Source organism: Dendropsophus ebraccatus, chromosome 4 (genome assembly GCF_027789765.1).
Source record: "Dendropsophus ebraccatus isolate aDenEbr1 chromosome 4, aDenEbr1.pat, whole genome shotgun sequence".
NCBI lineage: Eukaryota > Metazoa > Chordata > Amphibia > Anura > Hylidae > Dendropsophus > Dendropsophus ebraccatus.
In genome coordinates this window covers 58,121,297-58,135,871 of record NC_091457.1, presented here as the reverse complement: position 1 = coordinate 58,135,871, position 14,575 = coordinate 58,121,297, and the positions used below count along the sequence as shown (strand labels likewise).

The following is a 14,575-nucleotide window of genomic DNA, read 5'->3' as shown; positions in this document are numbered from 1 at the left end:
GGAGCTTCTTACATTCTGCTGCCAGCAAACTTCCTATGTGAGTGTTCTATTCTCCATGCAGTGTGGTGCACACAGCACAACCTGCATAGGCCGATTTATAAATAAATCCAAAGAAACATTTCTCCATGTCGGACACTGACCGCACACTTTATTTTTATTTCAGTTCAGATCACTTTATTAGGTTTTCTTTATATAAAACAAATATAAATGACATAATACACCCATCATATTAAGAGTACATACAATAGACGTAGGAAAGATAAAACAACTTTTTATGAAAAGAACTTTTAATGAAAAGAACGGCCGTTGTTTTCATAGTGAAATGTGTTGCGTTGAAGTCAGTGCAAACAATGGCCGTTGTTCACACAGTGTTTGCTGCGTCCATTAAAATAATGAACATGTCAATTATTTCCGGCCATTGTGCATTGATTTCAATGCAGTTTCCAATGCTGTTGTTTGAAACTCCGTTATTTCTGATTGCCGTTGTCCATACATTGTGTGAACATAGCCTTAGGCTGAATTCACATACTGCACAAAATAAATATACTCTGTGCAAATACCTCTAAAATCTAAATAACATGTGGATTTGGTTGCAGATTCTGATGAAATGTTCCCACACTGCCTCTTTTTGGCTGTTTTACGGACGCCTTTATGGATGGCTGTCATTGTGGTGCGGTGGTGTATTATACAAATTATGGCCATAATTTTCCATAATACGGTCATTACTTTGCCCCAAAATGGCTATCCAAAAAGATGCCTAACAAGTGGCCAAGAAAAGACCTTGCGGGAACATAGCCTTAGGCCCCGTTCCCACTGAGCAAAGGTAGCGGAATTCCCCGACGGAATTGTCCGCCGCGGAATGCCGTTAGCCTCCCGCTCATAATGGGGGTCTATGGGAGGCGCGCGCTCCTGCTCTGTACGCGCTGAAGAATGAACATGTTCATTCTTCAGCGCGTACAGAGCAGGAGCGCGCGCCTCCCATAGACTCCAATTATGAGCGGGAGGCTAACGGCATTCCACGGCGGACAATTCCGTTACGTTTGCTTAGTGGGAACGGGGCCTTAGGCATATTTTCCTATAGAGAAGCCTATGGAGAAATGCCATACCATAAACATGCTGCAAAACAATGCAAATACTAAAAATGCCAAAATCCAATGCAAACATAATAAAGAGAAGGTTTTATCTATCTTGAATGCAGAAATTCAAGCCATTATGTGATATCAGCCTTACACCCTTTGTGAATATGTTTGCTAAAAGGGAACGCCAGAGAATTTTTTTTTTCACACAAACTGGTTTGAGCAAGTTATACAGATTTGTAAATAACTTTTAGTTAGAAATCTCCAATCTCCCGGTACTTATCAGCTGCTGTATGTCCTGCAGGAAGTGGTGTATTCTTTCCAGTCTGGTATGTTGCTCTTTGCTGCCACCTATGTCTGTGACAGGAACTATCCAGACCAGTAGGAAATCCCAGTAGAAAACCTCCTGCTCCAGAAAGTTCCTGACATGGACAGAGGTGGCAGCGGAGTGCACTGTTTCAGACTGGAAAGACTCCCAGCAGAACAAATAGCAGCTCATAAGTACTGGAAGATTTTTTAAATAGAAGTAAGTTACAAGTCTGTATAACTTTCTGACACCAGGTTATTTGAAAAAGAAAACATTTTCTCTGGAGTGCCCCTTTAAACCCCTCAACCAGTACACATTGGAGTAAATTTATTATCACATTTGTGTCACTTTATTGTGTGGATCAGTTACAATGATGCTGCATGCCATATTTGTGCTATATTTTGTAGCTTTTCTTTCCATTCTTCTGAATTGTGTGAGAGGGGAAAAAGCCGTCAATGATCTGAAAAATTAAAGGGCTATTTCATCGAATAACAATTATTACTATTTGACGACATTTGTTTAATAAAGTTATATACCTCGAAAATATGTGTGCCTGTTTTGGCCTTAATGCCCGGGGCCTATTTTTCAAATCTGACCTGTCTCTCTTTATATAGTGATAACTCTGTGATGCTTTTTCGTGACATATTCCTCTTTATGTTTGTGGTATACTTTGGTTGATACACTCAGTAGTTTTTTGTAAAAAACACATTTGCGCAAAAACTTGAAAAATTTACGTTTCTTTATATTCAAAATTCTCTTGTTCTAAGAAAAATAGTCATGCCACAAACTAATTATTACTGCAACATCTACAACATGTCTACTTTATGGTGACGTCATTTGGTGAACATTCTTTTACTTGTTAGGATGTTAGAGGGCTTCGATATTGCACAATTTTTAAAATTTTCAGGAAATTTCCAAATTCTGATTTTATTAGGGACCAGTTCAGTTCTGAAGTGGATTTGTGGGGACTGAATGTTAGTTACCCCCATAAATCTCTCCACTTTAAAAACTGTACCCCTCAAAGTATTTAAAGTAACATTTCATAAGTTTATTAACCCTTTAGGTGTTTCGTTGAAATTTAGGCAGGTTGGAGGAGAAATTTAAAATTTAAATTTTTTTTGGCAGATTTTCCATTTTAATCCATTTTTTCCTCTAACACAGCAAATACTAACTGAGAAATGGAATTTAATACTTATTCCGCTCATTCCAATGTTTTTAGAAATCCCCCATATGTGGCCGCAGTACGTCACCTGACTAAACCACAGGCCGCAGACATGACAGAGACCTGGGGAATTTTGGGGCCTTTTTTATTTCAGTTTTTTTAGCCATTATACCATGTCACAAAGGCCTTGTGGTGCCAAAATATTTGTGTAAGATAAGTTGACGTTTCCATCTGTACCATTATGGGGGACATGTAACACCCTGTTTTTTTTAATTAAATTTTTTATGAGGTGGTACGAATAAAAAACACAATTTAGCAGCTGTTTTCATCATGTTTTTTGTACGCAGTTTACTATATGTTACATATGACATGTTACCATTATTTGTCAGGTCGGTACAATTACAGTGATATCCATTTTATATAGATTTTGTTATAGTTTATGACATTTATACTATAAAAGCTGTTTGTGTCTTGCCGTATTGTAAGAGCAGTAATATTTTAAATTATTTTTGCCAATGGAGTTATGTAAGGGCTTTTTGTTTTGCGGCATAAGTTGACGTTTTTAGCGTTACACCTTTTGGGAACATTTTATCTATATTTTTTAGGGGGCAGGATTAACAAAAAAATGTCATTTTGATTAGTTTTTTTTTATTTATTTTTTCACTGCGTTAATAGGGCCGGATAATTAATGTAATAGGTTAATAGATGGGGTCATTATGGATGCGGCGATACCAAATATGTGTATCTTATTCATCATTTATAAAGGGGTGGTAGGGAATGTGTATATTTATTTATTTAACTTATTTGTTTGTTTAATTGTGTATGTGTGTGTGTTTTTCACTTTCACTTTACAGGTCCATCTATAATATATTATAGCACATGATCAGTGCTGTAATGCATTATAGAATGAATGAGCTGTCAGAACAGCTGACTGCTCATTCAAATTATCAGGTCCCTGCCTTAGTGCAGGGGCCTGATGGTTCTCATCCACATCTCAGTCCATACGTGTAATGCAGCATCTGGGTTGCTATGGTAACCCTCCAGAGCCGCGCGCTAGGGACAGCGGGGGGAGGCAGGGACAGCATGACGTTCCTGGAACGTCATGTTGCAGGAACTTCCTGCTTTACATGACGTTCCAGGAACGTCATTTTGCGTCGAGGGATTAATAAAGTTATATACCTCGAAAATATGTGTATGTGTGTGTGTGTATATATCTATATATATAAATATATTTATTTATTTATTTTAACTTGAGTGGTAGCAGTTAGGGTATTTTTACACTACGGAATAGGCAAAGAATTTTGAGCGGAATTCATGCTGCGGATTCTGCTTCAGGTTCCGCCTGTCCCATTAATTCCATGGGATTTGTCAAGTGTAATCCACCCAAAGAGTTTGTATGTCAATTCTTTTGTCGAATTGGGCTTGAGAAATCGCATTGAATCAATGGGACAGGCGGAACCCCAAGCGGAATCCGCAACACGGATTCTGTTCGAAATTCCTCGCCTATGCCCTAGTGTGAACATACCCTAAGGGGTAACACAGCGTCTCTGCTGCCCCCATTGGCTGTGCCAGGAACATATTGGTCAAAACTTGGCCACTTTCTTCCAGAGACAACCTAACTTTTGTCTCCAGTTTGGGTTGGGTTTTGCAACTCCTTTTTATTGAAGTGAATGGAGCTTAAAAGGTAACTATAATTTAAACAAAGTTATGACATGTTAGAAGTTTGTGTAAATGACAGGTACCTTTCAATTGTAAACCAAACCTGAACTGGAGACAGGAGTCTTGTTGTCTCTGAAAGAAAGTAGCCAGGTTTTCTAACGCTTGATAACCCCTTTAAAAGAGTTTATCCAGCCTTAGGCAACTTTTAATATACTGCTGCTGTTATATAGAAAACAATAAAGAGCCTATGCTTACCTGTCCACGCTCCCCCAATGTCCTCCTCTGGTGTCACCGGTGTTCCGCACTGACTAGAGCATTTCCTTTTCTGAAACAATCTTGTCTCGGGAGTGACAGCCTGGTCAGCCAATCACTGACTGAGAGGGGAGAGCGTCATTGGCTGAGCAGGCTGTCACTCCCAAGAGAAGTTTGTCTTGGAATTGGAGGTTCTACAGTCAGCGGGGGACACCGGTGACACCAGGGGAGGATACTGGGGGAGTGGACAGGTAAGCTTAGGCTGTTTATTATTTTGTACATAACAGCACCAATATATTAAAAGTTGCCTAAGGCCATGTTCACATACCGGAACAGACCGGCCGTTCCATGACCCGGCCAGGTCACAGAACGGCTGGTTTCTGCAAAGATCATCCAGATGATCATTCCAGCCGCAGAGTTCTGATGTGGGTGAATCCCTGCGCGCCCGCATCAGAACTTCCCACTGCACACTATGAAGCTTGCGGCCGCAGCCGCTCGCTTCATAGTGTGCACTGACATGATATTCTGCGGCCGCTATTCACTGAATAGCGGCAGCAGAAAACTGACATGTCAGTTGTTTGCGGCGCCTCTAGGGGTCCTGGCGGGAGCGTATACTATGTGTATACACTCCGGCCGGGATCCTATAGAAAGCAAGCCAACATATTTTTTCGTATTTACCACGGCTGTTGTTGCAATCGGTAACAACGGCCGTAGAAATACGAAAAAATATGTTGTGTGAACATAGCCTAATGCTGGATAACACCTTTAAAGCGACTCTGTACCCACAATCTGACCCCCCCAAACCACTTGTACCTTCGGATAGCTGCTTTTAATCCAAGATCTGTCCTGTTGTCCGTTCGGCAGGTGATGCAGTTATTGTCCTAAAAAAACTACTTTTAAACTTGCAGCCTTGTGCCAAACGGGAGTATCTGTACCCTAACTTTGCACCACCCCCTCCGTCCCTCCTCCCCACCCTCTTCATCATTAGGAATGCCACTGGAACATTTTCTCAAAGCTGAACATTGCACAGGTCCTTAACGATCCAGCCCATGTGCCGGGCTGCCCAAGTGGGGAATAGTAGGCAATCTGCCTGGAGCATTCCTAATGATGAAGAGGATGGGGAGGAGGGACGGAGGGGTGGTGCAAAGTTAGGGCACAGATACTCCCAGTTGGCATGATCTCCCAGTTTAAAAGTTGTTTTTCAAGACAATAACTGCATCACCTGCCGAACGGACCGCAGGACAGATCTTAGAATAAAAGCAGCTATCCGAAATTACAAGTGGTTTGGGGGGGGGGGGGGGGGGGGGTCAGATTGTGGGTACAGAGTTGCTTTAAATCGGTTATCCTGGATTTAGAAAACATGAATTAGTCACGGCCGTTGTTGCAATTTGCAACAACGTCCATGATTAAATTGATACTTCAGCGCTCAGTAATTACTTGGATTTACAAAACTATTACAAAGTTAAATAACTGTGTAATAGCTTTGTGTAGCCATTTTAGCCTCTATCAGCAAATCCTGACCCCCTTTTCCCACCACCAGAAGTTTGGATTCTCTTACTTTCCTATTGATTGTCGCCCCAACACATCCCGGTCCCGAGGCCATTTTGGATGGATTTGTCATGTAATATATTTATTGGGGCAGGGACGACCTTTCTGTTTCTGTCTGCTCTGTTCGGTCCCCGCTGCACGTAATTATGTACTTCTTCAGTAAGTAGATGAAAGCAGGGAAAGGTGATGACATGGGCGGGTCAGAGCAGAGGCATTGCAGCTGAGGGGATGGCCAGGACAGATGTTTGGGGAGCATGTGCAGCTCAAGAACCAGGAAATAGACAGAAAGCTATTGGCTGTAACATGGGTCTCCGTGGTCCATGAACGCCACGATTTCGGCATGAGAAGGACACATATTAAAAGGTATCACAAACGGGAACTTCATTGGCATTTTTTTGTGTCTAGCACCGGAGTATTCCTTTAATTCTAAAAATACTTTCAATTGCAAATGAATGGGATTCCGGACAGAGTATATACACATAGTATACACTCCGGACAGGATCGCTAGCGGCTGCTGTAAAAACTGACATGTCAGTTTTGTGCTGCCGCTATTCATTAAATAGCGGCCGCACAAGCCTGACAGGTCACACAATGGAGAGTGCTGCTCCGGCCACACACTCCATTGTGTTTCCGTGTGTGCCCGCATCCCAATTTAATAGAACTGCAGTACCGGCCGGGATAAACTTCACTGACACCGGCCATTCTGTGACACGGCCGGGCCACAGAATGGCCGGGCTCATACGTAGTGTTAACCCGGCCTAAGGCTGCATTCACACAATCGTGCACGTGGAATCCCTTTCCTGAAGTGTTTCCCCACCTGGCATCAAACAGTTTCCCCGCTGCCAGCATGATATTGATACATCATGTATCCTAAGGGCTGTCTGTGTTGGAGAGGGGTATGATGTCAGTGTGGTAGGTGGTGTTCACCATTCTCTTTTTGTGTTTGGCTGTTTGGCTGTTTTTTTGGTTCCTCCTTTCTGTTACTTTTGGACTTTAATTTACTTTACTTTTGGGCATTGGAGTGGTTAGCAATTTCTTTACACTGTACACACACGTGATTATTGCCCAGTGCGCTAGCCCAACCTGTACAGGTGATCACCAATTATATATCAATAGTCCATGCCTTACACTGGGTGTTCCTTTTAGGGTGCTAGAACTTTAAAGGGGTTATCCAGCACTACAAAAACATGCCCACTTTTCCCCCTCTGTTGTCTCCAGATTGGGTGGGGTTTCAAACTCAGTTCCATTGAAGTAAATGGAGCTTAATTGCACACAACACCTGAACTGGAGACAAGAGAGGGGTAAAGTTGCCATGTTTTTGTAGTGCTGGATAACCCCTTTGATTTACCGTGATTTACATTCATTTGTTCATACAGTTACACATATACCTCACTGTCATCTGTCCCTCTCTCCAGTTATATACATCTGTGTATCTTTTATCCCATGTTTGTATCATGTATTAAATTATTGGTCTAAATAAAGAATTATATACCTTTTCCACTATTAGAACTGGCAGATACCTGATGCACTGAGTATAATTATGTCACCTGTGAAATGCTAAGGAAATTCTCAAAACATGACCTGTTGGTGAGGCCTGAGGACTGGAATTGAGAAGCACTGCTGTATCGGATGCGCCTTGTTTTGATGTTATTCCCGAGCAAGCGACCTCACCACTCGGCGTTCAGACCTGTTGATCCCGCCACCTGGTTTGATGTAGGTACATGCCCCTGCTTTGTTTACTATTTTGTTTTTGATAGAGGAAATGATGGTGTTGTTATACAGGAAATCTAAAGAAGACTACCAATAATTTTAATGCCCACACAGAAAATGTGATTGAAGAATAAGCTGCTTTTTGGCCAGAGAGAGACAATAAGCAGCATTGCATACAACATCGCAGTTTACTGTACATCAATTATTGCTCCTTTATGTTGTTAGGAATGTGACTTTGCGCTCCTCGGTCTGTGCCAGGCGGCCGAGGAAGCGCTGAATTTTTGTCTGTGTTTGCATATGAATTGTGTCTGAACTGTGTTTTACTTCAGCCACACCTTTCTTGCCTGTGAGACTTCTGGCAGTGCAGGGGTTACTGCACTGCTAGGTCTGTTCAGCTGAGCTTGGTGCTGGAATCAGGGCTGCTCCAATCAGCTGCTGGACCTAGTCTCTGATCCAGGATAAAAAGCAGTCAGATCCTCAGTTCCCCGCTGGCTATTAGTTGTCACTAGTCCCAGCTCCCCTTCTCCTTTCCCAGCGTTCCCTGTCCTAATCCCCTTGCTATTGCTCTGCCCGTGTTCTGACCTCTTGCTTGACATTTGACTATCCGCTCTCCTTCTGATTTTGTACTGCGTTGTCTGGTTTTGACCCTGCTAGTTGACTATCCTCCATTGTGTTTTGTTTGTCTGTCTACGTTTTGTGTATTCACCTACGCAGTGTAGGGACCGACTCCGTGGTTGTCCGCGACCGTTTAGGGTCGACCGAGGCAAGTAGGCAGGTGACAGTGGGTGGGTTCAGATCTAGGGTCACTGTCTCTTGTCTTGTCTACGCCTGCCAGTCCTGACATATGTATTTTCTATGATGTTCTATGCCAACAACTATGACAGGAGTCCTGTACATTGCTTCTGTGGCACCTTGGAATTTTCATAATGAGCATCAAGCTATACAAATACAGAAGTCCCTGTACCTTTAGGTCAGGGATGGGGAACCTCGGCTCTCCAGCTGTTGCAAAACTACAATTCCCATCATGCCCTGACAGCCAAAGCTTTAGCTTTAAACAATTTAAAGCTAAAATAAAAAAATCATTGGTGCTGTTAGGGGTCCTATGTCAGTATTCTGGCAGGCTGAGACCACCCTTATGCTGTGCTGTTCTGCTTGCAGGACTAAAATTCAGCAGACAGAAAGAATACAAAGGTGTTACCACACTCTATACACTGCCTATATTAAAATTGTAGCATGTGGACAAGAGACATAAAGCCCCACAGTAAGCCATAGACCCTACATAAAGAGTCGTCCCAAGCCCTACCCTAACTGTCTGCCACGTCATGCTTTTCCTATATAGAGGGTGACACATGAAAACACCCCCATTCCAGCATCTATCCCACTCTCATGCAGACTGCCCTGCAAACCACCCTCACAAAAACTGAACCTACATATTGTGCCCTTTACCATTGTCCTCCACTTCACATCCTTTTGTCACAGACTGCACCCTATGGCCACCACCACACATATACACTACACAACAAATATCTCTATTACAGAGATTTTGCAGTGCCCCTGGCAATCAGACTGGATAGATGACTGCAGGAGCGCTGACACTGTTTCCTTTCCTAGGGGTGAGAATTACTCTTCTGTTTTAGAGGAGCCAATGCAATCTGGATCAATTCACCCCAAGATGCAAGGAATTGTAACTTTTTTGCCATTTATGCCATCTGATCAGTCATCACTTTTCTGCTTCCATAAGCCAGCGGTCACTGGGATTATTCCCAGTGTTGTCTTCCTGCCCCACCAACCTAATTGATAGATTTCTTCATGTTTAGGTATAGGGATAAGTCTATCAAACAAGGCTGGTGGGGCTGTCAGGGACTGCCTGATGACTCATGGTTTACATGGCGGTAGTCATGCTTGCACAATACCACTTGATTCAACCCCTTGCCGTATGTTGGCAGATAGGAAATGAAGCGTTTTTTCCCTTTTGTGTGTGTGGTTTTTTTTAACCTAAGGCTAGGTTCACACACAGTAAAACCAAAGCCAAACGTGTGTGTGTGTGTGTGTGTGTGTGTAATTTTGGAAATAAAACATTGTTGGAACAGATAAAGAAAACAGCCAAATTTTGCAAAAGCAGGTAGTAAATAATAGGCTTGTTCATTATTTGGAGGAGGTTCTAATCAATTACAGACATTATTCTATACTGTGTGTGCACTACCATCCAGTTTCCCCATTGACTTTAATAGAGCATTTTACACTGATTTTACAATATGTGCACATAGCCTACATGTGAAAGTGTAATTTTTATTTTTCCTTATATTTAAATTTCAATTCAATTTCTTATTACAGAAACCAGTGTCAAACTGGTCTACACAGGGCCCACCAAAGGAGATGAGGGCCCGTGATGAAGCTATATAGATCTGCTGCATATACCTTTATTTGCATTATACATTTCTGGACATCAAAGACCTTGTTGTGGCTGAGGAATATCTACATGTGAGAACTTTGACCTACCAGAAGATTTGCTTTATTATCAGTTTACTCACATTATGTGCAAACTAAAGACTATTCCATAGTATAAATCCTTTAATTCAATTAAGACATAGTCACTAGAAAGTACATTTATGGACACTTAGAGAAGAACTGCATATAATCATATCATATAGAGAGAGTCTGTATAAGGCAGGTATGAAATTCTTGTAGAGAAAATATAGGTCAATATACAAGTTGATAATATTACATAGCATAATATAGTAAGACATCTTTCTGGCCCTGGAACAGCTAGTTTTTGCCTTGGTGGCAATTGGTACTAGTTTTTCTGCAGTAGCAAATTGCATTAAAGAAGCGGCAGTAACAGGTTGCACAAGGGCTGCAGCAGGGCAGATGTCCCACGCATGACTCCAGAAGCTGGACACATCTCCTGGGTGAACGCTCTTCACGGGAAGACACCTCCAGTGACAAGGCCTGAGAGGGGGAAAGCAAAATATATGTATCAAATAGGATCTTTTTTTTTAGATACAGTTTATAATGCTATAACGTCATAGCTTATGGGGTAGTGGTCACAAATGGTTATGGTAGAAGTTTTGATCAGTGTGTATACTCCCACGGGGGTCTCTGCATCAGACCATGCCATAAGACAACTTTTAAGAAGACAACGAAAACATTTATTCAAGGAGATTTTAGTAAGCTGCAACAATGTAGGGGAGAGAGAACAGGTTAATGTTGTCGAGCTGGATATTTAAAGGGGTTGGCCAAATTTTAGTAAAATAGTTCAGTGAACAGTATTAATAGGTGTACACATTGTATATACTGACAGCGGCTTTGTGCTTCATAGAGCTAAAATCAGACTCCCCTCCTCCAGGCTGTGCTGCCCTGCTCTGTGGTGAGCCTGTCCATAAGATGGCTGACATGGAGAAGCATATGACCATGCCCTGCCCCCAGTGTCTACCACTGAGCCTGTATAATCCTATGGAGGACACTGGAGGGGGGGGGGGGGGTCATGGTCACATGCTCCTCCATGTTGGCAATCTTATAGACAGACTCACCACAGAGCAGGGCAGTACAGCCTGGAGGAGGGGAGTCTGATGTTAGCTCTATGAGCTCTATGAGGTACACGGGGAGCGGCTGTCAGTAAGTGCAGTGACTACACTTACTAATACTGTACACTGAACAGTTTTACTATAAAGTGGCCAATCCCTTTAAGGTTTACGGAAATATGATCCACTTGTGATTGGCCTTATATTATGTTCATCACAAAAACAGTAACATAAAATAATACAAGTACCTGTAGCAATAAAAGAATCACATAGGGGTGTTTATAGAAGTGTCCTCTCACCAGACAAAGTGAGCATTGGCTTTCTCTGTGCTCTTGCACTTCTCTTACACCATCAGCAAATAACATCAGCAGCTATGAAAATGTATGTATCTCTTCAACACTAGAGAATCCCTTGGGAATCTTATATGGTATGGAATTGGGAAGTTAAAGAATTGGGAAGAGCCAAACGGTTGACCATCACAATAAGGAAAGACATTGGGAGATTTATCAAACATGGTGTAAAGTGAAAACGGCTGAGTTGCCCCTTGCAACCAATCAGATTCCCCCTTTCATTCCTCCCAGACTGTATGGAAAATTGAAGGTGGAATCTGATTGGTTGCTAGGGGCAACAGCGCCAGTTCTACTTTTCACCAGTTTGATAAATCTCCCCCAATGGGTCTATATATATATATAGTTAGGACTAAATCTTTAAGAATATATCGATTTATAATGAAAATTTTTTGGTTGAGACACAAGGAACTTATATCTGTTGGTTCATAGAGCACATAGTGAATAAATGTATAGTTTGTAAGTGATAGAACAATGTTGTTTAATTGTTGTGCTGCTTATTATATGGGTTACCCGGGGGTCCACCATGCTGTAATCTTCCATTAGATTCTCTTCAGCAGCACCTGTGTCCATCCTAAGAATGTCTGATCTGGCCAAGCTTGCTGAAATGAGAAGATAGACTATACATTACCATGGCTGTGACAATGATGAAAGGTAATACATCATTCCTATACATCTTCATTCCCCCGCTTTACCTAGCTGAGTGTTTTTTTAGCACTAGGAACCAGGGGGTGTCCCATAGATCAGAACATCACCTATCAGAAAACCACTTATATACCTACAATTTTCCATTCATGTCCCAAGTTGGGGCATGAATGACAGTTACTTGTATAATCTAATAGTGGTGACATCAGAATAATGAAAAGTCCTGAACATATAAGTCTATGAATTCTGCATTACAGAATGGACTTCTGTCTTCTTTCTGTGCTGGGTTCCTTAAACAATATACAGAAGGGGAATGAGGATATCCATTACAGCCCAAATACAAATTGTCCTTTTATTGGAACATGAGTCTTACCTGGCATAAGAAAGCCAGACTCCTTGACTTTACGTAGTATTCCTGGGTAACTATATCTGCCGGTATTTGCACCGGAGCTGATGTCTTCAAGTCTACCATTGCTAGAGTCTGAGGTCAGTATGGCCTGAATTGCTTGAACCATGGCCATGCAAAGCAGGACTGTATTGAACATCATGTTTCAAGATATCTAAGTAAAGGAAAAAAACATATACACAATGTAGTTTAAGGTGAAATTTCCTAAAAAAAAAATATGTAAGTGATGTGATCTATCTATGGACAATAAAACCTCCTTTCATTTAGAATTATCCAGTGATTCTAATAGGCCACTACCTGGTTCTGGCACGGTACTGCAAGTTAATGTGGACTCTTACAGCATACAGAAGACTGAGCAGAAATAACAATACTGCCCTAACTCTTGGCTTTCTGTCATGGATTTGCCACTGGTATAGTAATAGTAATAGTAATAGTAATAGCAATAGTAATAGAGACATTCCAGTTTGTCTCATGATGACACTGCAATGCAATTGAAGGGTGAACTGGCCCTAGTATCTATAGCTGCTGTGCACAGCTCTGTGATGTTCAATGCTCTGTCCTGGTAACTTGGCATGGATACAGAGCCACAGTGGCATGTAGTCACACTGCCTCTGCCCTCCTCCCAGTCGCTCATGCTTAAGTTGGCAGTCTGAGCTCCGGAAACTGAGTGCAAAGACCTGCGCTCAGTCTGCCAGGCGCTCAGGGGAAGAGGCAACGTGACGTCTTGTCGCTGTGGTTCTGGCTCTATGCCTAGTTACCAGGTACCAGGACCAAGCGTTAGAGGGGTTATCTGGGTAACAAATACAATATTTTTAACAATCCCCCTTCTCAATACCACCCTATGTCTAATATACATGTATAACCTATCTTGCACCCTTTCCCTGTTTTTTTCTCATATTTACCAGCTCTGGATGTCTAAATTCATGTGATCTCTTCACTGGGGGCGGGTTAGCTGTGTATTGACTGGGTAACCCGATCCCCATCATCTGCATCATCTCCATGCACTTGTGCTGCTTCCATAGACTTACATGTGTCCCTGAGCCTAGATTTCTGTAATATGAAACTTTATAGCTCTATCTCTGCTTGCTATCAGTGAATGCAGGTATATGTTCCTGTGTTTGTGTCACAGCTCTGTATATTGTAAGTGCTATGGATGTTCTTAGAGTCTGTATGGAACTAGAATGTTTTCATTCACAGTCAGCAAGCAGAGATCTAACTACACTACACCTACACTACACTACACTAACCTACACTACACCCCCACCCCCCACTAAAAAGATGTCCGTATGTAGCACATAGCTACACCATGCGTGTGTCAGCTCTGCTACATCATCAGCTAGTATAGAATACATATTGGGGTGATGTGATCCCAAAAAAATATGCATGATGGGAAATGTAGTTTCCTGGCCGTTTCCATGTTGTATATAGATTAGCTTTTAGAAAAACTTGTTTACTAGGGAACGTCAGCAGCTAGAAAGACAAGAGATGGCTCAAAATACTCAGGGGGGCTTGGTGAGTAAGATCAGCTAGCATTTGATTTTTTAGCTCTTAGGTGGATAATAGTGATGAGCGAATAATGAGATATTCGAATATTCGATATTCGTACGAATATCCCGCGAATATTCGAATATTCGATCGAATATTCGATCCCATTAAAGTCTTTGGGAACAAGTATTCGATTAGTGAAAAACATCTATTTGACCACTTGGAGGGTGAAACCGGAAGCTGGGGGATTTGAACGCTTATCAAATATTTATCGAATATTCGCGGGATATTCATACGAATATCGAATTTTCAAATATCTCACTATTCGATCGAATATCTATTCGATCGAACAGTATTCGCTCATCATTAGTGGATAACCCCCTTTAAAGGGTACTTATCATTTAACCAAACCTCTGACATGTCATAGTGACAGGCCCATAATGCCCTGACAACACTG

The 14,575-nt window shown here is 41.9% G+C and overlaps 1 protein-coding gene across 1 annotated transcript; it reads right to left on the bottom strand.

Moving 5' to 3' along the window:
• Positions 1–10,334: 10,334 nt before the first annotated feature.
• Positions 10,335–12,772, bottom strand: AGRP (agouti related neuropeptide). Its single transcript, XM_069968427.1, has 3 exons — positions 12,601–12,772; positions 12,096–12,184; positions 10,335–10,663 (listed from the first exon to the last, which is right to left on the bottom strand). The coding sequence occupies exons 1-3, from the start codon at positions 12,770–12,772 to the stop codon at positions 10,481–10,483; spliced, it is 444 nt and encodes a 147-aa protein (XP_069824528.1). The 3' UTR covers positions 10,335–10,480.
• Between the last annotated feature and the right edge of the window lie 1,803 nt (positions 12,773–14,575).